Raw genomic sequence first — 24,032 nt, 5'->3', positions numbered from 1 at the left:
ACATGGTCTTATAAGGATTATTTGGGTGGTGGGCAGATAGTGCTACGTTCTGGCTCTTCTATTGGGATTTAAAGGGGTACTACACTGCTAGACATCTTGTCCCCTATCCAAAGGAAAGGGGATCAGGTTCCTGCGGCAGTTGCGTGATGTCACTGCCATGCCCGCTCCATTCATGTCTATGGGAGGGGGCGTGTCTGCGACACGCCCCCTCCGTAGACATGAATGGAGGGGTTGTTACGGTGACATCATGATCACGGCCTCCGACTCCGAGCGTTTTGAACAAAATGTTCAGAACGCTGGAGTGCCGGAGTACCCGGAATCCTTCCCATTGCAGAACCCTACAGTCATTCTGAAAACCTGGGGAAACACTCTGGGGGAGATTTATCAAAAAACTGTCCAGAGGAAAAGTTGCTGAGTTGCCCATAGCAACCAATCAGATCGCTTCTTTCCTTTCTCAGAAGCCTTTTCAAAAGTGAAAGTCGCAATCTGATTGGTTGCTATGGGCAACTCAGCAACTTTTCCTCTGGACAGGTTTTGATAAATCTCCCCCTCTGTTTTCCATGTTTATTGCTACATAATATATTTTGAATTATTCTGGCATGTACATTCTGTATGTTATATTGGTTATTCTCTGTGGACGTCAAATAGAATTGAACAAGATCCTTGTGTATCCCTTTAGTTCTGAGTGTGGGGGAAGGAGGATTCTGGGAAGGAAACGCCAGAGGTCGCACCGGCTGGTTCCCTTCTGACTGCGTGGAGGAGATTCCCACAAAACCACAGGAAGGAAAACAAGGTACAGTAGTGAGAAGTTCTTTTTACCAGGACATTTCCTATAGGATTTACTAGAAATAATGTGGTGACTGAAGGGTGGAGTGTTGTGTAGACAATGGGTGTTATGTCCGTGACTCGAGTTCATGACGCCAGGAGTGTTAACCACCAAACTACCAAATGCCATTTGAGGGAAACCACTTTACTTCACCGCTTTACTTCACCACTTCACTTTACTTCACCACTTAACTTCACTTTACTTCACCACTTTACTTACATAGTTACATAGTTAGTACGGTCGAAAAAAGACATATGTCCATCAAGTTCAACCAGGGAATTAAGGGGTAGGGGTGTGGCGCGATATTGGGGAAGGGATGAGATTTTATATTTCTTCATAAGCATTAATGTTATTTTGTTCCAGGAATGTATCTAATCCTGTTTTAAAGCTGTTAATTGTTCCTGCTGTGACCAGTTCCTGAGGTAGACCGTTCCATAAATTCACAGTCCTCACGGTAAAGAAGGCGTGTCGCCCCTTGAGACTAAACTTTTTCTTCTCCAGACGGAGGGAGTGCCCCCTCGTCCTTTGGGGGGGTTTAACCTGGAACAGTTTTTCTCCATATTTTTTGTATGGGCCATTAATATACTTATATACGTTTATCATATCCCCCCTTAAACGTCTCTTCTCAAGACTAAACAATTGTAACTCCTTTAATCGCTCCTCATAGCTAAGATGTTCCATGTCCCATATTAGTTTAGTCGTGCGTCTCTGCACCCTTTCCAACTCCGCAGTGTCCCTTTTATGGACAGGTGCCCAAAACTGAACAGCATATTCCAGGTGAGGCCGTACCAATGATTTATAAAGGGGGAGTATTATGTCCCTGTCCCTTGAGTCCATGCCTCTTTTGATACATGACAATATCCTGCCGGCTTTGGAAGCAGCAGCCTGACATTGTGCTATTCTGTAGTCTGTGATCTACAAGTACACCCAGATCCTTCTCTACCAGTGACTCTGCCAGTTTTATCCCCCCTAAGACATACGATGCATGCAGGTTATTAGTACCCAGATGCATAACTTTACATTTATCCACATTGAACCTCATTTGCCAAGTGGATGCCCAGACACTTAGTCTATCCAAGTCATCTTGTAACCTATACACATCCTCTATAGACTGTACCGTGCTACAAAGCTTGGTGTCATCTGCAAAGATAGAAACAGAGCTGTTAATACCATCCTCTATATCACTGATAAATAAATTAAACAACAGCGGGCCCAGTACTGAACCTTGGGGTACACCACTAATAACCGGGGACCAATCAGAGTACGAATCATTTACCACCACTCTCTGGGTACGATCCATGAGCCAGTGTTCAATCCAGTTACAAACTAAAATTTCCAAACCCAAAGACCTTAACTTACCTGTCAGACGTCTATGAGGGACAGTATCAAACGCTTTAGCAAAATCCAGAAACACTATATCCACAGCCATTCCTCTGTATACACAGCCCCCCTCTATATACACAGCCCCCCCTCTATATCCACAGCCCCCCTCTACATACACAGCCCCCCTCTATATCCACAGCCCCCCTCTATATACACAGCCCCCCTCTATATCCACAGCCATTCCTCTGTCAAGGCTTCTACTCATCTCTTCATAAAAGCAAATTAGATTGGTTTGACAACTTCTATCCTTAGTAAACCCATGCTGGCTATCACTTATAATACAATTATCCCCTATGTATTCCTGTATGTAATCCCTTATAAGTCCTTCAAACAATTTACCCACAATGCACGTTAAACTTACCGGTCTATAGTTTCCTGGGGAAGACCTAGAGCCCTTTTTGAAGATTGGCACCACATTCGCCTTGCGCCAGTCCCTTGGCACAATACCAGACACCAGAGAATCTCTAAATATCATGAACAGGGGTACAGATATTACTGAACTTACCTCTCTAAGAACTCTTGGGTGTAGTCCATCCGGTCCTGGGGATTTGCTTACATTTATATCACTTAACTTACCTTGTACCATCTCTACATTAAGCCAGTTCAGTACATTACATGATGTGTTACCAGCACTGACCTGGCCAATGTCAGCTCCTTCTTCCTTAGTATATACAGAACTAAAGAACCCATTCAGTAGCTCCGCCTTCTCTTAATCGCCTGTGACAACCTCCCCATTATCATTATTAAGGGGTCCTACATGCTCTGTCCTTGTTTTTTTTGCATTTATATATCTAAAAAAATATTTAGGATTAGTTTTGCTTTCTTTGGCCACCTGTCTCTCACTTTGAATTTTTGCTGTTTTTATTACATTTTTACAGATTTTATTAAGCTCCTTGTACTGTTTAAATGTTATAGCTGACCCATCAGATTTGTATTTTTTGAAGGCTATTTTTTTGTTGTTTATTGCTCTTTTAACCTCATTTGTCAGCCATGTAGGATTTAGTTTTAATCGTTTATATTTGTTCCCCTTTGGTATATATTTAGCTGTATAGTTATTTAGAGTTGATATAAAGATGTCCCATTTACCTTCTGTATCAGTATCTGACAACACCTCCCCCCAGTCTATGTCCTGTAGTGCAGCCCTCAGCCCAGGGAAATTTGCCTTTTTAAAGTTATATGTTTTTAAATACAAGTAATTTACAAATCTGTTTAACTAATGCTGGTTGTGATGTCACTAACTGACACCTAGTGGCAGCTTTTTTTAAACAAAAATAAAACATAGAAATCTTCATTTTTTTTCTAATAAGCTAAATTAGAAAGATTTTTTTTTACCATAAGGAGTGCAATAGCAAAAATTAGTTCTAATGACAGTGTCCATTTAAGTAAGCTTGACTTGACTTTGTTGCTGACAATCACTAACTCTGCACTTCACTTGTGGAACCCAGTGTAAGGGCTTACTGCCAGGGTGGACTTCTGTGGACCGGAGCTGCTGGAGGCTTTCACTCACTATATCCTCTTTTTTGGCTGATGGGGCCTATTGGCTCTCAGCACTTCTCCCCAAAGCTGACTTGTTCTGAACTTGATGTGGACAGACTTAATTGGAACTGGACGACCTGATCTGCAGGATCTTGTGATGGATGTTGTTCCTCAGGTACGAAGATTGTTGCAGCAACTTGGTCACTTTGGCCGGTCCTAATATCGTGAGGTACATGGCCTGCAGCAGAGGTCCGGACTTGACCTTCACTCACTCTCCTCTCTCACTCCAGACTCCTCACCACTAACTAGCTCCTCCACCTTTCTAGACAGGCCTAGGAGATCAGGGCTGGAAGCAGGGCAGAAAGTGCTCATGTGGTTCCCTGTGCATCCTCCTGTCCAGACAAAATTTACCCTTACATTGCATTTCCAAAATGCTAAGACATTAATTACCCGACATTACAATAAAATACATTACAATACATATACATGTAAACCTGAGCAGTGGGCCGGAGCAGACACAGTTAAGTGACATCCACCTGACAGGGCAGGTGGACAAGTATGTCCCGCACTGGGACACCACAATAAAACACTCATTTGTAACTCACGTTCTAAAGAAAATGTAAGCCCAATTCCCAGTCAGAAAAGGGGACAATGGAGGGAAAAGGGGGGCAAACTGTTGTCATAACTGTTGTCATCAACACCTCTGTGTCTTTATGGAGAGGTCTCTCAACTAGCACAAAGAGATATTTATATGAGTATTATAGCCAAGTTGTGGTAAAGTTCTAGAGGGACCAGGATGTCTTCCTTGCAAGATAAAGTCACTAGAGGAAGAGAAACAATCCTGTATCCTCAGCACGATCCGCCAGAGTATTCAGATAATCACAAAGGTAATTTATTATGTAGACAAAACACAATGCGTTTCAGGGCTTTGGAACCCCTTCATCAGATGAACTGGCATAAACATCTCAAATAACACACATAAAAGTATAAATGTATTTGAATATGGCATTAAAGGCCAAACCCCATCCCATTCTGGGCAAGGTTTTTGTCCATGCCTTTTGCATACCGAAAGTAAACAAACATAAAAAAAAACAATCATCAATTGACCATAATGGAGAGTAACTAACTGCATAGACACCTGTGGCCTCGGATACCAGAAGCAGCCATCCTACTCAAACTCTAGCTCAGTGTTCCCTAACCAGGGTTGCCTCCAGCTGTTTCAAAACGGGTTTGCAACAGCTGGAGGCACCCTGATTAGGGAACACTGCTCTAGCTTCTTCTCAATGAATTTAAAACGCTAGAACATGTACCGTATTTTTTTGCCGTATAAGACGCACTTTTTCTTCCCCAAAACTGGGGGGGAAAAAGTCGGTGCGTCTTATACGGCGAATACACACCTATCGCGACGGTCCCTGCGGCCATCAACAGCCGGGACCCGCGGCTAATACAGGACATCACCGATCACGGTGATGCCCTGTATTAACCCTTCAGACGCGGCAATCAAAGCTGACCGCCGCGTCTGAAGGGAAAGTGACACTAACATGGCTGTTCAGTCGGGCTGTTCGGGACCGCCGCGATTTCACCGCGGTGGTCCCGAACAGCCCGACTGAATAACCGGGTTAGTGCTTACAGGACACCGGGAGGCAGTGGCGTTGCTAGGGTTGGTGTCACCCGGTGCGGTAGAAAATGGTGTCACCCCCATACCTCCCCCCTCCCCCCAGTAAGTTTTTAGCCTGTTGTGACAGACACCACTGTTGTAGCGCATTGTGAGAAATTCCAGTATAATAATCAGATATACCAGTTGCCACAGAATGGGAAAGTGTTAAAGAAGTTTTCACCATTTAAATATACAGCTCCCAGAATTACTTAAAGGGGTACTCCACTGGAAAACATTTACTTTTATATCAACTGGTGCCAGAAAGTTAAACAGATTTTTAAATTACTTCTATTTAAAATCTTAATACTTACAGTACTTATAAGCTGGTGTATGCTCCACAGGAAGTTGCGTAGTTCTTTCCAATCTGACCACAGTGCTATTTGCTGACACCTCTGTCCATGTCAGGAACTGTCCAGAGCAGGATAGGTTTGCTATGGGGATTTGCTCCTACTATGGACAGTTCTTGACATGGACAGAGGTGTCAGCATAGAGCACTGTGGTCAGACAGAAAAGAAATTAAAAAAGAAAATAACTTCCTGTTAATCGGTTATACAGCAGCTAATAAGTACTGGAAGGATTAAGATTTTTAAATAGAAGTAATTTACAAATCTGTTTAACTTTGTAGCACCAGTTGATTAAAAAAAATGTTTTCCAGTAGAGTACCCCTTTATGCAGTGGTGAGGTTATGCTGGGAGTTGTAGTTTCACTGACCATAACTGTAGAACTGACAAGCGACTACAGCTCTGATAGGACATAGAGAGGAGAATACACAATGATATCAGTGATTACAGGTGACGTCTTCTCTATAGTGAGGAGAATACACAATGATATCAGTGACGTCTTCTCTATAGTCTTCCCTTATCTAATTCAGATGGTACATACCGCCTGGTCCAGCTAAAACTTCTGTCTGTAGAATGTGACGCCCAGACGTCTCCTCACTATGTCAGCGCATTCTCATCCTCTATATGAAAACAATAATTATTATAAACCTGCCAGACACTGTATTTTCTAAATATAATACTACTATACACTATACTCTTTGATTATAAACCTTCCATACACCATACCCACTGAATATAATAATACCACACACTGTACATTCTGAATATAATACCATCACATACTGTACCCTCTGAATATAAATTTGCCACATACTGTACCCCTGAATATAATACTATCACATACTGTACCCTCTGAATATAATACTACCATATACTGTACCCTCTGAATATAAATCTGCCATATACTGTACCCCTGAATATAATACTATCACATACTGTACCCCTGAATATAATACTATCACATACTGTACCCCTGAATATAATACTAACACATACTGTACACTCTGAATATATTACTACCACCCACTGCGCCCTCTGAATATAATACTTAGAGATGAGCAAACTACAGTAAATTCAACTCGTCACAAACTTCTCGGCTCGGCAGTTGATGGCTTTTCCTGCATAAATTAGTTCAGCTTTCAGGTGCTCCCGTGGGCTGGAAAAGGTGGATATTGTCCTAGGAGACTCTTTCCTAGGACTGTATCCACCTTTTCCAGCCCACCGGAGCACCTGAAGGCTGAACTAATTTACACAGGAAAAGTCATCAACTGCTGAGCCGACAAGTTCGTGACGAATCGAATTTACTGTAAGTTCGCTCATCTCTAATAATACTACCACAAACTGCGCCCTCTGAATATAATACTACCACCCACTGTGCCCTCTGAATATAACACTACCACAAACTGCGCCCTCTGAATATAACGTTGCCATACAGTGCACTCTCTGAATATAATACCACGACCGCAGTAACACCTCTCAACATCCGTTAGCTGATGCTATTACCACGGGAGGGGGGTATTGGTGGTGTTGCTAGTGGATGATCGGGGTGCTACTACTGGGGGGGGGGGGGGGGGGTTGCTGAAGGATGATGAGGGTGCTACTGGCCATCCCCCCTGGCAGTATCACCCCCATCATCCATCGGCAGGATCATCCTCCTGGCAGGAGCACCTCCATCATCCACCATCAGGATCTGCTGATGGAGGTGCTGCTGGGGGGGGGGGGGTAGTTGCTGGCGGATGATGAGGGTGCTACTGCCAGGGGGGGGAGCATTAGGTAGGCAGCAGTTCCCCCACATTAGGTAGGTAGCAGTTTCCCCACATTAGGTAGCATCTTTTCCCCACATTAGGCAGCATAGATTCCCCACATTTGGTACCAGTTTCCCCACATTAGGTACCAGTTTCCCCACATTAGGTAGGTACCAGTTACCCCACATTAGGTAGCAATTTCCCCATATTAGGTAGCACAGATTCCCCACATTAGGTAGCAGTTTCCCCACATTCGGTAGCACAGATTCCCCACATTAGCTAGCATAGACTCCCCACATTAGGTAGCATAGACTCCGCACATTAGGTAGCATAGACTCCGCACATTAGGTATCATAGACTCCGCACATTAGGTAGCATATACTCCGCACATTAGGTAGCATATACTCCGCACATTAGGTAGCATACTCCCCACATTAGGCCGCAGATTCCCTTGCAGGTTCCCCACAATGCGTCAAAGTCTCCCCACACACACACACACACACACACACACACACACACATGCACACACACAAAAAAAAAAAAACACATACAACACAGAGAGACACACACAGTCAGAGAGACACACACTCACAGACAGACACACAGAGTCACACAGTCACACACACAGAGTCACACACAGTCACACACACAGAGTCACACAAACACACAGTCACACACAGAGCCACACAAATACACAGAGTCACACACACACACACACACACACAGAGTCACACAAACACACAGTCACACACAGAGTCACACAAATACACAGAGTCACACACACACAGAGTCACACAAACACACAGTCACACACAGTCACACAAATACACAGAGTCACACACACACACACACACTCAGAGAGTCACACACACAAACATAGATAGAGACAGACACACACACTCACCCATCCAGCGCAGCGATCCTTCTCACCGGGCGCAATGCGAGTGACGTAACTGACGTCCCCCTGCGCGGCCATGCGGTGTGACGTCACGCCGGCGCAGACGTGGGAGCGGAGGCCGGGCACAGTACTGGTGAAGGTGAGGGGGGGGGAGGGCGTGATGACGGACGGGCGCACTGAAAGGGGGGGGGGGGGTTGCTAACGGACGGGCGCACCGCACACACAGCACGGGGGGGGGGGGGGTGCTGACGGATGGGAGGCCGGTCGGGCACATAGGGGGGGTGTCAGTGTAGCTGGGGAGGGGGTGTGGGTGCTGCGGAGCGTCTTGGTGTCACCCCATTAGGTTGGTGTCACCCGGTGCGGGCCGCACCCCCCGCACCCGGGTCGCAACGCCACTGCCGGGAGGGACCTTACCTGCCTCCTCGGTGTCTTCTCCCTTCAGGGATCCCCTGTATGGCCGGCGCTCTTCTTCCTCGTCATCACGTTGGCGCGTACGTGCGTCGGCGTGCGTAACGACGTGATGGCGGCGACGAAGAGCGAGGATACCCGTCCGGCAGCAGAGACGTTTCGGAGCGACGGGGACACGGCGACAGCGATGGAGCGACATCCAGGGCAGCGGTGACGGGTCCGGAGCGGCGGGGACACGTTAGTATTACCTCCTCTGCAGTGGTATTCAATCTGCGCAACTCCAGATGTTGCAAAACTACAACTCCCAGCATGCCCGGACAGCCAACGGCTGTCCGGGCATGCTGGGAGTTGTAGTTTTGCAACATCTGGAGGTCCGCAGGTTGAAGACCACTATTGGGTTCAAAATCTTTATTTTTTTAGATTTTGCACCTATAAATTGGGTGCGTCTTATACGCCGGTGCGTCCTATAGGGCGAAAAATACGGTAATTCCCTGTTATTCTGTATCCAAGACTAAGATCTAATGAAAAATGTTCCGTAAAGGTCGGGTTACGTGTCGTATTTTGCTGCAGATTTTCAGAGGCCTTTTCAAAAAAGAATGAAGCAATCTTATTGGTTGCTATGGGTAACTAGTCAACTTTTCCTCTGCACAGGTTTTGATAAATCTCCCTTTTTCTTGGAGACAACAGTACCTGCTCATTCCAGGTCTTTTTGAAGCTCTCCACAAGTGTCCTTCTGGTTATTCTTCTCTGTCAGAAATCCTTTGTCAGAATGTCTTTCCCCTTCTGTATCATGGCCCCAACAGCGCTCACAGGCTGTGGCTGTAACCAACACCATTGTTATGTTTTGACACAGGGGTTGTGAAGATCTGGAGACAGGCTCTTTGCTTTTACCCATCATGAGATGTGTCTCGTGTGACATCTTGGCAATGAGAACTTTTTGTAGCCATCAGTTGGGACTCAACCAACTGATTTTAATTTACACTGACAAGAGGCTAGATTGTTTATTTACTGATATGTTGCTGTTGTCTTGGCTTTCCATGCCTTTCTGCACCTCCCTTCATGTGTCTAATTATTTTCCCTGTGTCATTTCACATTATTACACATAACTTAATTTCTGATCTTATATATTTTATTTTTTGTATGTATGGATTACTTGGGTTGTTACCAACATCTGGTGAAAATGTCATGTTATTAGCACCTTTGGAAATATATTTAATGAGAAAAATGGGGACGTGTTTAATACTTATTTCACCCGCTATATGATGTCACCGCAGTTTACTTGATTGAGACTAGTCAAAGTGTCACAGAAGCTTACTTGACAGACACTCTTTGTGATGTCACAGTAGTTTAGCTGACTGAAACTAGAGATATCACAGTAACATTAGTTGTGTCATAGCAGCTTAAAGCGCTACTCCAGTGGAAATGATATATATTTTTTTAAATCAACTGGTACCAGAAAGTTAAACAGATTTCTAAATGACTTCTAATTTAAAATCTGAATCCTTCCAGTACTTATCAGCTGCTGTATACTACATAGGAAGTTATTTTCTGTATGACCACAGTGCTCTCTGCTGACACCTCTGTCCATGTCAGGAACTGTCCAGAGTAGGAGCAAATCTACATAGCAAACCTCTCCTGCTCTGGACAGTCCCTGACATGGACATAGGTGTCAGCAGAGAGCACTGTGGTCAGACAAAAAATAAATTAAAAAAGAAAAGAACTTCCTGTGGAGCATACAGCAGCTGAGAAGTACTGGAAGGATTAAGATTTTTTAAATAGAAGTGATTTACAAATCTTTAACTTTCTGGCACCAGTTGATTAAAATAAAAATTGTTTTCCACTAGAGTACCCCTTTAACTAACGCTGGTTGTGATATCACTAGCTATGATGATCAAGCAGATTACTGGTACTTATGAAATCACAGCACCTTATAGCATTGTTTCCCAACCAGGGTGCCTCCAGCTGTTGCAAAACTACAACTCGAGGGATGCTGGGAGTTGTAGTTTTGCATCACCTGGAGGCACCCTAGTTGGGAAACACTGTCCTAAAGTGCACTGCAGATGACACATTAAAAACATTTCTAAGGCTGCATTCACACCACGTTTTTGCAATACATTTCCCGTATACGTTTTCAATTTGAACTGTATTGAAAAACGTATGCAATGACTCTCCATTGAAAACTGTATGCCAAATGATGCATTCGGTTGTGTACGTTTTTCGTCTTACATGGTTCTATTCGTTTTTCTTTTCCTTACCCAAAACCATAGCATACCACGGTTTTTGGTCCGGGTGAAAAAACGCATTTAACCCCTTAAGGACCAAGGACATACCGGTACGTCCTTGGTCCTGCTCTCCCGATATAACGCGGGGTTACACAGTAACCCCGCGTCATATCACGGCGGGCCCGGCGTCATAGTGAAGCCGGGACCTGCCTCTAATAGCGCGCAGCGCCGATCGCGGCGCCGCGCGCTATTAACCCTTTAGCCGCACGCTCAGAGCTGAGCCGCGCGGCTAAAAGTGAAAGTGAAAGTTGCCGGCTAGCTCTGTCGGGCTGTTCGGGATAGCCGCGGCTAATCGCGGCATCCCGAACAGCTGACAGGACAGCGGGAGGGCCCCTACCTGCCTCCTCGCTGTCCGATCGCCGAATGACTGCTCAGTGCCGGAGATCCAGGCATGAGCAGTCATGCGGCAGAATCGTTGATCACTGGTTTCTTATGAGAAACCAGTGATCAGCATAGAAGATCAGTGTGTGCAGTGTTATAGGTCTCTATGGGATAACAATGATCAGTATAAGAGATCAGTGTGTGCAGTGTTATAGGTCCCTATGGGAGCTATAACACTGCAAAAAAAAGTGAAAAAAAAGTGAAAAAAGATCATTTAACTCCTCCCCTATTAAAAGTTTGAATCACCCCCCCTTTTCCAATAAAATAAAAACACAGTGTAAATAAAAATAAAAATAAACATATATGGTATCACCGCGTGCGGAAATGTCCGAATTATAAAAATATATCATTACTTAAACCGCTCGGCCAATGGCGTGCGCGCAAAAAAATTCCAAAGTCCAAAATAGTGCATTTTTGGTCACTTTTTATATCATTTAAAAATGAATAAAAGCGATCAATAAGTCCTATCAATGCAAAAATGGTACCGTTAAAAACTTCAGATCACGGCGCAAAAAATGAGTCCTCATACCGCCCCATACATGGAAAAATAAAAAAGTTATAGGGGTCAGAAGATGACAATTTTAAACGTATTTATTTTCCTGCATGTAGTTATGATTTTTTCCAGAAGTCCGACAAAATCAAACCTATATAAGTAGGGGATCATTTTAATCGTATGAACCTACAGAATAAATACCAGGTGTCATTTTTACAGAAAAATGTACTATGTAGAAACGGAAGCCCCCAAAAGTTACAAAACTGCGTTTTTTTTTCAATTTTGTCGCGCAATGATTTTTTTTTCTGTTTCACCATAGATTTTTGGGCAAAATGACTGACGTCATTACAAAGTAGAATTGGTGGCGCAAAAAATAAGCCATCATATGGATTTTTAGGTGCAAAATTTAAAGAGTTATGATTTTTTAAAGGCAAGGAGCAAAAAACGAAAATGCAAAAATGGAAAAAAAAACCCCGGTCCTTAAGGGGTTAAACCGGCTATTTTAACATGGGAGTCAATGAGAACCGTATGTGCGCACAGTCCCATCCGCTTTGCACAATATGGTTTTTGTCTTTGCACATGCGCAGTTCTTGGAATTTCAATGAAACAAGTGTAACTTTATTCCTAATGGAGTGAAAAGTTAGAAACTTTTACGTTTTTTTTCTTTAAAAACGGATGCAACCGGACATCATGTTTTTAACCGTATATGGGTACATTTTTCTACTCACATTTTGATATGGTTTAATCCGGTTTGGTGGAATCCGTTTTATGTCAAAAAACCGTAAGCTTTGCCTTAGCTTCCTTGTTACCCAACAGTGAAAACTAATGGAGCTCTGCTGCCACCTGGTGCCCTTTGGTAGGAACTGCACACCCAGGATAAATCACTTCTCTCTAGTGTGTACAATTGATGTCATGACCTGCAGTGCTCTTGATGACAATGGGATTTGCAGTACAATACACAGTAGGTCTATGGAGATGATACTAGTGGCAAAATAAAAGATGACTGGGCACTATGCCAGCTTACTAATCAGTGGATTCTTCATAATGCCGCTTACACCTGATCAGGGCTCTGTAAAGATTTAACCCCAACAATACAATAGTACTACGAAGCTAACCACTGAGCCACCATGCTGCCCTTAGCATGCATCTGCTGTGCATCTGCTATGCATCTGCTATGCATGGTTGCTAAAATGGACAGAGATGTCAGCAGAGAGCACTGTGTTCGTGATGTCATCAGTGCTCCAAAAAGAAAGGAATTTCCTCTGTAGCATTCAGCAGCTAATAAGTACTGGAAGGATTAAGATTTTTTAATAGAAGTAATTTACAAATCTGTTTAACTTTCTGCCACCAGTTGATTTAAAAGAAAAAAGGTTTTCACCGGAGTACCCCTTTAATAAAAAATTTGACACGCCCCCTTTCGGTGACCACACCCACTTTTCCCCGATGACCACACCCCCTTTTCAGGTTTTCTCAGTAAAATGGAGTTAGTCTGGTTTTCTTCAATTCTGGCGCACATTCTGGCACAGACAGAATTTGCACAACCCGACAAAACATGTTGGGTTTATAATAGTAAATCAGGGCCTATACCTCTGTATTAGCCAGCCCTATAATGCTTGCCCCATTTTGGGATGGCCCTGAAGGTGTGACGAGCAGAGACAGGAGGGGTGCGGCACACACGGCACAGGCAGCATGCACACTTGGCTTCCTGGCCATGACCTGCTTTGTGATCCCTGCAGGCCACTGTGCTGAGTACCCCCTGCTGGGTGTTGAAGTTTTGAAACATCTGGAGGGCCACAGTTTGAGACCACTGGGTAAATACTCAAAAATATCAAAAGCTTTATTTCGGACACATGACACATTACATTTAAAAACACAGAAAAGTCAAGAGGAATATAGGCACATAGATGTATAATACAGAAGATAAGGTGACCGGATTGGTTAGATAGGGCAGTGGTCTTCAACCTGTGGACCTCCAGATACGGCAAAACTAAAACTCCCAGCATGCCCGGACAGCCGTTGGCTGTCCGGGAATGCTGGGAGTTGTAGTTTTGCCACATCTGGAGGTCAGCAGGTTGGAGACCACTGGCATAGGGTATAGAGATGTACATTACCAATATACACAGCATCTGAGCGTAAGTTAGTAGCCAAAAAACGATACACAAATCAGTATAGAGGATAAGCGCAAAGCAGAAAACAGAGGTAAGTATAAAAGTATACAGAACTGGAATACAAACTACCTCATCTTATAGCACATCGATAAAGGGAATACCTGCCATGCACCTAAATAAACATGTATCACCAATACCCCAACGCGCGTTTCGCATTTGAGCTTCGTCATACTTTCTTTTTCTCTCCCTTCTGTTTACTTACATGACAGCCTGGAGAATCTGAGATTCGGGGCAGTGATCATTTTATCTGGGGCATGGGCCCCAGATGTTTATGCCTCTGGGGAGCATGTACTTCATAGTAGCCGTAATATAAAGGAGTGAGTTGACAAAGATAAGAGTCACCAGTAAGTGATGGAGAACAGCGGGACCTGGCCCAAGACATTGTGCTGCCTGGGTCCAAGAATGAAAAGCACTCCCTCCCCCAACCTTTAAAAAAAAAAAAAAAACAGCACCTTTTGCACCATATGCAAAATTATGACATATTGTTACATTCCAAACCAATATTTTTAATGTGCAAAAATAAATAAATAAATAAATAAATAAATAAAATTAGCTCTCACCAGGTTAAACACTGTAGAAAATAAAACAAAAACATTTTGGGCAGAAGCCATGGCGCCACCAAGGATGCACACTTCTATTAATAATACAGTATGTATAGGCAATATCACTAGCGGCCCTGCCTGTGAGTGTAGCGCTGGTGCCTATCGCAGAAAATCTCAGGCAGCATACACACACATCAAGCATTAGGTGTTTTTCAGCTCAGCTTCTAGGGAGAGTTAAAGGGGTATTCCAGTTTTTTTTTTCTTTAGCCTTTAAAGGGGTACTCTATTGCCAGACATCTTATCCCCTATCTTACTTTTTTGTTCAGAATGCTTGGTTCGGGAGGCCGTGGTTATGACATTACGCCATACCCCCTCTTGATGTTAAACCACGCCCCCTCCATTCATGTCTATGGTAAGGGGTCATTGCGGCTGCCATGTCCCCTCCCATAGACATGAATGGAGGGGTTGTGACGCCATGAAGGGGGCATGACATCACGACCACGACCTCCTGAACCAAGCATTCTGAACATAATGTTCAGAACGCCGGTTGTCTTCACGGAGTTCCTATCCCATAAGATGCAACAGAATACCCCTTTAAACCCATGATGCCAATTACTGTGTAATATGCTTCTATTACCTTTGTGCTTTGTTCCGTTTTTATGAATGGAATCCACAAGTCTTTTATTTACTGTTGTCTAGGACCTTTCCCAGCATTCCATGTGGCCAGAGACAATAGTTCATAAGTTACATAGTCTTCAGGATGCATGGCTATACCCGGCGTCAACATATGCTTTGCCACCATAAAGCGGCCTGGGAGAACTGTGGCTCTGATGTAGTGGTCCGGCCTGCTGCATCACCCAGTGGCACGCTGCGCCCTCTTTCAGCCAGCCAAGGCTCCACCACCTCAGCCGAAGGGAGCTGTGTCATACCCTCCTTCTGTCGCTCCAGATGCTCCTGCTTCTCCCACTTTTAGTCAGCGATTCCGCCAACAATCCATCCGCGAAGCCATGTCCAAGAGACAACAGTATGCGGCCACTCATCCAACGGTGCAGAAGCTGAATGTGCTCCTGTCTAAGTTTCTGGTGCTGCAGTCCCTCCCTTTTCAAGTGGTGGACTCTGCACCTTTCAGAGAACTGATGGCTTGTGCCGAGCCGAGGTGGAGAGTCCCAAGCCGTCATTTCTTTGCGAAGAAGGCAGTACCAGCCCTGCACAATTTTGTGCAAGAGAAGGGGGGCCAGTCCTTGAGCCTGTCGGTGTGTTCCAAAGTGAACGGCAGTGCCAACGTCTGGAGCTGTAACCACAGTCAGGGACAATATATGTCCTTTACGGCTCACTGGGTGAATGTGGTTCCTCCACAGCCACAACCCCAACTTGGACAGGTCACGCTGCTTCCTCCTCCACGCTGTCAGCCTGTTGGTCCTGTGACAGTGTGCGACTCCCCCACTGTGTCCTCAGCCTCTACTGCCTGGACAAGTCTAAGTGGCCCTTCAGCATGCCATGTGTGCAGGGCACGGCGGTGCCACGCTGTTCTTCACATGGTTTGCCTTGGCAAAAAGAGCCACACAGGGAAGGAACTGCAAAAAGTCATTCGTAAACAAATCGGACCATGGCTTACTCCACGAAAACTGGAAATGGGAACCATGGTGACCGAGAACGGGAAGAACATCTTTTCGGCACTGCGACATGGAAGGATGAGCCATGCGCCCTGCATGGCACACGTGTTAAATCTGGTTGTCAAGCATTTCCTGAAGTGTTCCCCCCATTTGCAAGACATCCTAATAATGGGAAGGAAACTTTTCATGCACTTCAGCCACTCGTACACCGCAAAGCACACCCTCCTTCAGTTGCAGCGTCAGAATGGTATCCCTCTCACATGGTCTGATTTGTGACATTGCCATCACCGATTTCTTGATGATCCAACTGCATAGAGGAACTCTCCTGTGTAAATTCAATGTGAACCAGTGGCAGCTCATACGTGACACCTGCCGTTTGCTCAGGACCTTTGAGGAAGCCACATTTTACATAAGTCGCCAGGATTACAGGATGAACAACGTCATTCCACTGCTTCATTTCCTACAACAAGGGTTGGAAACGATGGCTGGTCAGGGCAATGGAGACGTTGCGCCTACATCTCATGGCCACATGAGCCCTGTGGGGGCTGAACTGGAGGAGAAGGAGTAGGATGAGGGGCACAGTGGAGCACAGTTTAGGTTTCATGAGATGGGCGCTGTTTCTATTCATCTGACAGAAGAGGAGGAGCATGATCAACTAGAGGAGCTAGAGGGTTATGAGGAAGGCGAGACAGAGGACCGAGACACACCATGGCACTATGCAGTGGAGTTGGAGGCAGGGATTCCCCCTGAGTCACTTGCACAAATGGCACCATGCATGCTCAGTTGCTTGCGTAGAGACCGCCGAATTGTCAACATTCAGCAGCGGGATGGCTTCTAGCTGCACTCACCTTCCACTGCCATGGCTGCTGGGGAAGGAAGGGGTGGCAGGAACAGTACCAGCTCCATCAGCAGCAGCCTGAGTCTGCAGTCTCTGATGAGTACCTTTCTTCACCCGCATAGTGAATCAACTCATCAGCAGCAGGTAGACATGGAACAGGACCTGAACCAGCAGCTGGTGGCATACCTTGACATGGCCATGCCAACAAACCTTGAAGATCCGCTGGATTTCTGAGCAGCCAAACTTGATTTATGGCTGCTACTAGCAGAGTTTGTCCTGGAAAAGCTGTCCTGGCCCGGCCAGTAGTGTGCCATCAGAGCTGATGTTTAGTGCGGCGGGGGCCATAGTCACCCCAAGGAGAACTCGTCTGTTCACGAAGAATGTTGAGAGACTGACCTTTGTGAAGATGAATCAAGCATGGATCAGCCAAGATTTCCACCCACCAATGCCAGATGCATCAGAGTAGATTGACCATGGTGCTACACCAACACTTCACAAATATGGATAATGCCAAACAGATTTAAGGCGCTGCTCCCCATTTACAAACATTCCAGCCACCTTCATCACTGGGTACTGGAATTGCCACCCACCTCACCACTCTGTCACCGGGTCACTTTCAGGACTCCTGATGCTGCTGCGGCCACCTCCAAGCTGTTTCATTCAGCCACTATTTAGTCTCCTCATGCTTCGGCCACCTCCAGGCTGTATTATTCAGACACTATATGGGCTCCTTATGCTTTCCCCACCTCCAGGCTGTGTCATTCAGCCAATATATTATTTTCTGATGCTGCTGGGACTGTCTTGGATATTAACTACAATGTGAAGCCCTCTTATGTATGCATCCTGCCGCCTGATCCAGGCTGTGTGTTTCAGGAACTACTTGGCTTTCTAATGCTGCTGGGCCTGTGCAAACATTTTTGGGATGTTAGCACTAGCTAACATACATCTTCTATACAGATTTTAATATTCACCTTTTCATGTTAGGGGTTATTAGGTCCCTTGTGTACTCCTTCTGCTGACTGCTCCTGTCTGTGTCATTCAGCAACTACATGGTTTAGTGATTGCTGCTGGGCTTGGGCCTTACATTTTTGGATGGTAGCACTAGCTAACATGCATCTTCAATATAGATTTCAACATTCACCTTTTAATGTTAGGGGTTATGAACCCCTCTTGTGTACTCATGCTGCAGCCTGCTCCTGTATGTGTCATATAGCAACTACATGGTTTAGTGATGCTGCTGAGCCTAGGACATTACCTATATATGTTTATGGTAGCACTAGGTACCATACATCTTCAATTGAAATTTCAAAATTCATCTTTTTTTATTAGAGATTGTGAGGCTCTATTGTCTCCTCATCTGCCGCCAACTCCAGGCTGTGCCATTCAGACACTATATGGTCTCCTCATGCTTCAGCCACCTCCAGGCTGTGTCATTCAGCCAATATATTGTTTACTGATGCTGCTTGGCCTAATAAATAGTGTTGCTCGCGAATATTCGCAATTCGAATATTATTCGCGAATATCGCATATTCGCGAATTTCGCGAATATAGCGCTATATATTCGTAATTACGAATATTCGTTTTTTTTTTTTTTTCTTCACAGTACACATCACCCCTCTCTGCTTCCAGCTTGTGTGGTGTAAAGAAGGCTCTAATACTACTGTGTGAGACTGGCGTGCGAAAATTCGCATATGCGAATTTTCGTATATGCGAATTTTACCTTATGCCAATTTTGTATATGCTAATTTTCACATCTGTAAATTTTCGCATACGCGAATTTTCGCATATGCGAGGATATAACGAATATGCAAATATTCGCGAATATATGACGAATATGGCCTATGCCGCTCAACACTACTAATAAAAAAAAATATTATATATATATATATATATATACAGCAATATAATTAAGTTAGAAAAATATATTTTCTTTAAATAAAGTGCGAACATAATTAATTTAACTATCAGTCTCTAGTGGGCCCAGCACCTTGTGCTGCCAAGCTGCCTGAAGCAGTCCAAAGCCAGAGGACAGCTATTGGTGCTGGGACACCACACAGACAAGGTGGCCGTTTCGGCCGCCTTCCTTATCCACCTCAGTCACGGCCCTGTGATAATTCTTCTGACTCTCTCCTCAACCTGTTACACTAGTGTTTACTGACCAGGATGCCTCCAGCTGTTGCAAAACTACAACTGCCAGCATGCTCAGACAGCCTTTGGCTGTCCGGGCATGCTGGGAGATGTAGTTATGCAACAGCTGGAGGCACCCTGGTTGGGAAACCCTGTTCAATTTCACTCTCAGGCCCCCTTTGCTTACTTTGGGCATACAGTGCACCCTACATAGTTGTGGCCCTAGAACAGGAGCCACTGAACCCATCAGCAGCACCATTTCTTACATTTCAGTAACAACTCAAGATGGGGTTTTAGTCTCCTCCCTATGTGGTGGAATGAAAATGTTGCACTTTCTACCTGTCTTATCGCTTAAAGGGGTACTCCACTGGAAAAAAATTTGTTTAAATCAACTGGTGCCAGAAAGTTAAACATATTTGTAAATTACTTCTATTAAAAAAAATCTAAATCCTTCCAGTACTTATTAGCTAATATTTGCTCCACAGGAAGTTTTTTTCTTTTTGAATTTCCTTTCTGTCTGACCACGGTGCTCTCTGCTGACACCTCTGTCCATTTTAGGAACCCTCTAGAGTAGTAGAAAATCCCCATAGAAAACCTATCCTGCTCTTGACAGTTCTCGATATGGACAGAGGTGTCAGCAGAGAGCACTGTGGTCAGACAGAAAGGAAATTAAAAAAAAGAACGTCCTGTGGAGCATACAGCAGCTAATAAGTACTGGAAAGATTAAGATTTTTTAATAGAAGTAATTTACAAATATGTTTTAACTTTCTGTCAACAGTTGATTTAAAAATGTTTTTTTCCAGTGGAGTACCCCTTTAAGGTCTACTAAAGAGCACTGGGCTAAAAATCTGGGGCGAATGGGTGATTCTAGCAATACCCCTGCTTTGGGGTGTCACCTGGGTGTGGTCCGCACCCCTTGCAACCCCATAACAATGCCATTGCCTGTAAAGCCTTGCTAGTTCTACAGCATAGTACAAGCAGGTGACTTTTCTCACCGCCATACTGCACAGCTGCACGTTGCAAAGCAGCCACCCTTTTACAAGATAAAAAAAAAAAGATAACCAGCATACCGAAGACAAGACTAGTGACACTCCTGCTTGGGGGTGTCACCTGGGAGTGGTCTGCACTCCAAAGCAACGCCATTGCCTGTCAACCCTTGCTAGTTCAACAGCATGGTGCAAGCGGGTGGCTTTTCTCGCTACCAGCTGCACTGTGCAAAGTAGCCAACCTTTTACAGGTAAAACAAGATAAACAGCAAACATACGACAATTAAGGCTAAGTTTCCACTTTTTTTTTTCTGGCAGTTTTTGGAATACTGCCACTGCAGTTTTTGAGCCAAAGTCAGAAGTGGATCCATAAGGGAGGAGTTGTTTAAGTCCTTCCTTTATATTTCCCATTCCTTTTGAATACATTTCTGGCTTTGGCTCAAAAACTGCAGTGGCCGTATTCCAAAAACTGCCAGAAAAAAACCCAAGTGGAAACTTAGAAAATCTAAAGGAAATCTCCAACCGAAACTAACTTATCCCCTATTCACAGGATAGGGGATGAGTAGCAGATCACGGGGGGTCTGACCGCGTGGACCCACACGATCTTGGCAGTTAGCGAGGAGCGCATGTCATCTACCTGTAGACGGCACGTGCTCCATTCATTTCTATGGCAGTGTTAGTGATGCCTGAGTATTATACTCAGGTCTTTTCGACGCTCCTAAGGAAATGAATGGAGTCAGTGCCGTCTGGAGCACGTGCTCTTCACTGAGTGCTAGTTCTTGTTCCCAGCAGCCGGAACCCCCAGGATCAGCTTCTGTGAATAGGGGATAAGTACGTTTTGATGGAGTTCTCCTTTAAGGAAAAATACACAACAGGAAAAAAAAAATTCCCACCAGTTCTCCCCCTTCTCTACTGTTGACATAAAGAAATATGAAAGAACATAACGTTCTACCGTACTACATCCATACTAGTACTAGTATACACATACAGCTCGAATAGAGTGTTACATACATTCATCAGAGTTAAATATTATTCAGCAGGGTTAAGTTTCCATTCGCATAAGATGTTATTGTGCCCGTCCTGTGCCAGGTTTGTGCCTATTATTATGGTCTCCTCATTTCTCATTCTGTCCCAGTCTGTACAGCAAAGCCGACAAAGAATTTACTGGGTATAGAATGTGTAAATTTTTCTTTACTTTACTAATTGTCATATAAAGAAAAAATATATATAAATCTACATTGATCGTAAGGCCTTGATTTAAATATGATGTGATTTTCTGAGTATTACATACAGTACATGCTTGTCAGAGAAAGTCTAGAATGACAAATTCAGTCTGCTGCATCGGGTTTACACTTTGTTCTTCGCATTATTTTAATTTGTTCTGTCTTTTTTCACCTTCTTACATCAATACTTTATTAACCAAACAACAAAGACTAATTATTTAATTTATTCATTTTTTTAAACATTTTTTTTTATTTTTACTTTCTTTGTGCCAGAGAGCCGAAGTGACAAAGCCAAGCGGTTGTTCAGACACTACACGGTTGGATCGTACGACAGCTTTGATGCTCCCAGGTAAGAAATTCTCGCTCTCCTTTATGCTGTGTTCCATCTGTCTGTGGACACCATTCAGGCAAGCTGTGTCTTCAAGGACGTTTGCAGGTGTGATGATAGCATGGATGGTTGCCAGTCGTTCCGTAGAGGTGACTGGGAAACTGAGAAAGCAAGAAATATGAAATATAAGACAGTAAAGTGCAGAATTGTTGGTAACCGAGCACCGCGCTATTTACATTGCCGGGTACTGATAGGCGTTGTCTCGATCTATAAGCGGACTGTCTGAATATATTGATGTTTTGGGCAGAGCAGAAAAGTTGGAATCATTTAAAGATGGAAATTTGTTAGATTATGGGTTAAAATGCAGCAATTTAGAGTCAAGACAGAGGATGCATGTTAAAGGGGTACTCTGTCCCTAGACATCTTATCATCTATCCAAAGGATAGGGGATAGGATCTCTGATCGCGGGGGTCCCGCCGCTGGGGACCCCCGCAATGTCCTTGCTGCACCCAGCATTAGTTTAGAGCGTTGGGTGCAGCATCGGAGGCTCGTGACGTCACAGTCACGCCCCGCCCACGACGTCACGGTCATGCCCCCTCAATGCAAGTCTATGGGAGGGGGCGTGATGGCCATCACGCCCCCTCCCATAGACTTGCATCGAGGGGGCGTGGCCGTGACGTCACGAGGGGGGCATGACCGTGATGTCACGAGCCTCCACCCTGCATCGCCAGTCATCCGGCACTGAGCGAAGTTCGCTCCGTGCACCGGATATCTGGGGTGCCGCAGCCGAAATAGCAGGAGTCCCCCCCACGATCAGACATCTTATCCCCTATCCTTTGGATAGGGGATAACATGTCTAGGGGCAGAGTACCCCTTTAAGGGTTAATTACTAATATGGCCTATGTTTGCACTATCTATCTTTTACACTGGCTGTTTAAGTTTCTAGATGGTTTGCATCAAAAAAGGGATCCAACTTTTAGTTTGGGGTCACACTGCTTGTAAATTCCTCTACACGTTTAATTTTAGAAAAAGGATGCCGTGAAAAAGGTCAAAATGTTTGTATTTATAGCATCCAAAAATAATAAATCTATTGAGATCCTGCAAAAACTCCTGACGCGTTTTGAACATGCTGTTCTTAGTCATCACTATGACTGTAACAAGCGCTTATGAGGCAAAAAAAGTGAACCTGGCCTAAAGTGTCTTAAAAGTTTTTACACCTATTATGTCTTGACTTATAATCCACTACGTTTAGGCATTAATAAAGGTGCTTAGTCTGCTTTGTAAATGTGAATTAAACTTTAAATTATCCTTAGCCAGGTTCCTTTTGGTGTGTGAAAATGGAAAGTGTCAAGAGTGGCACATTTTACTATTCTTTCAGGCACAAGTATTATAATAAATGTGGAATTTTGGAACCACATGTTCCAAAATTATGGTGCTTATAATGGAGGGGGGGGGGGGGGGGATTCAAGGAATCATAACTTTGGTGCATGTGGTCCCAACATTCAGATGCAGAGAGCAAAGTGAATGTGGCCATTGTGTTCAATATTTAATGTTACCATCCTATAAAATCTGTTTGGATAAATATTCTGAGAGCTGCTTGTTATGTCCTGGAATGTCCACTAGATGGAGTATGTGTTTATAAAAAGTATTACTTTATGGTAATGTGGTAATTTAGTTGCTGTATCAATAAATTGTTCTGTCAGATCTACCATATGGTTGAACATAGTTTAGAAATTAACATTCTAAACAGGGGCGTACGTAAGAAGAAAGGAGTTACCAGATATAATGCTGTATTTTGGGACAAAGGAAAGAAGATCTGATGTTTGTTTTCTCTGTTGCATTTGCCCATTCCCCACCCTTTGCTTCACTTTCTCAGAGGGGAGTCCTGCACACATTCCTGCCTAATAGCAAAGAAAAAAGGAAGGGCCAATCAGTCCCCCCATCTCCAGGGGCCCCATAGCCGCTACATGTCCTATTTTATATATATACCTGCTCAACTTATATAATGTCTATACATTTCTGTTATTCTTTGTATATGACTTCAGAAAGAAAATACTATATGACTTCAGAAAGAAAATACTCCCTCTCCAATATCAAGTTATTTTTTCCATACTGTAGCTTGTACTGGCCAGTAGGGGGAGTATGTGTTAAATTAGAATTTCACTTTATTGCAGTGTAGTAATTTATTTGGTATATTAACAAATGGTTCTCAAATATAAATGGTAATATACTTTAAGACTACTGTGGACAGATCACCTCACTAAGGGATCGGGACACTTAAACTGGGCTGTCGCTTGTACTGAGTGTTATATCTCAA

General features: G+C 44.2%; 1 protein-coding gene across 7 annotated transcripts in view; it reads left to right on the top strand.

The window, feature by feature from the left end:
- Window positions 1-24,032, top strand: part of SHANK1 (SH3 and multiple ankyrin repeat domains 1) — a 518,963-nt gene that overhangs the window by 321,933 nt on the left and 172,998 nt on the right. For all 7 annotated transcript variants that reach the window (XM_056543605.1, XM_056543607.1, XM_056543608.1 and 4 more), the window contains 2 exons: window positions 680-793; window positions 21,661-21,736. In XM_056543605.1, the coding sequence (XP_056399580.1) occupies window positions 680-793; window positions 21,661-21,736 (190 nt within the window). The remainder of the gene's footprint in view (window positions 1-679; window positions 794-21,660; window positions 21,737-24,032) is intronic.

The sequence above is a fragment of the Hyla sarda genome, chromosome 10, assembly GCF_029499605.1.
Source record: "Hyla sarda isolate aHylSar1 chromosome 10, aHylSar1.hap1, whole genome shotgun sequence".
Lineage (NCBI taxonomy): Eukaryota > Metazoa > Chordata > Amphibia > Anura > Hylidae > Hyla > Hyla sarda.
Note: the sequence above shows the minus strand (reverse complement) of the source record. Positions and strands in the feature narration are given on the sequence as shown.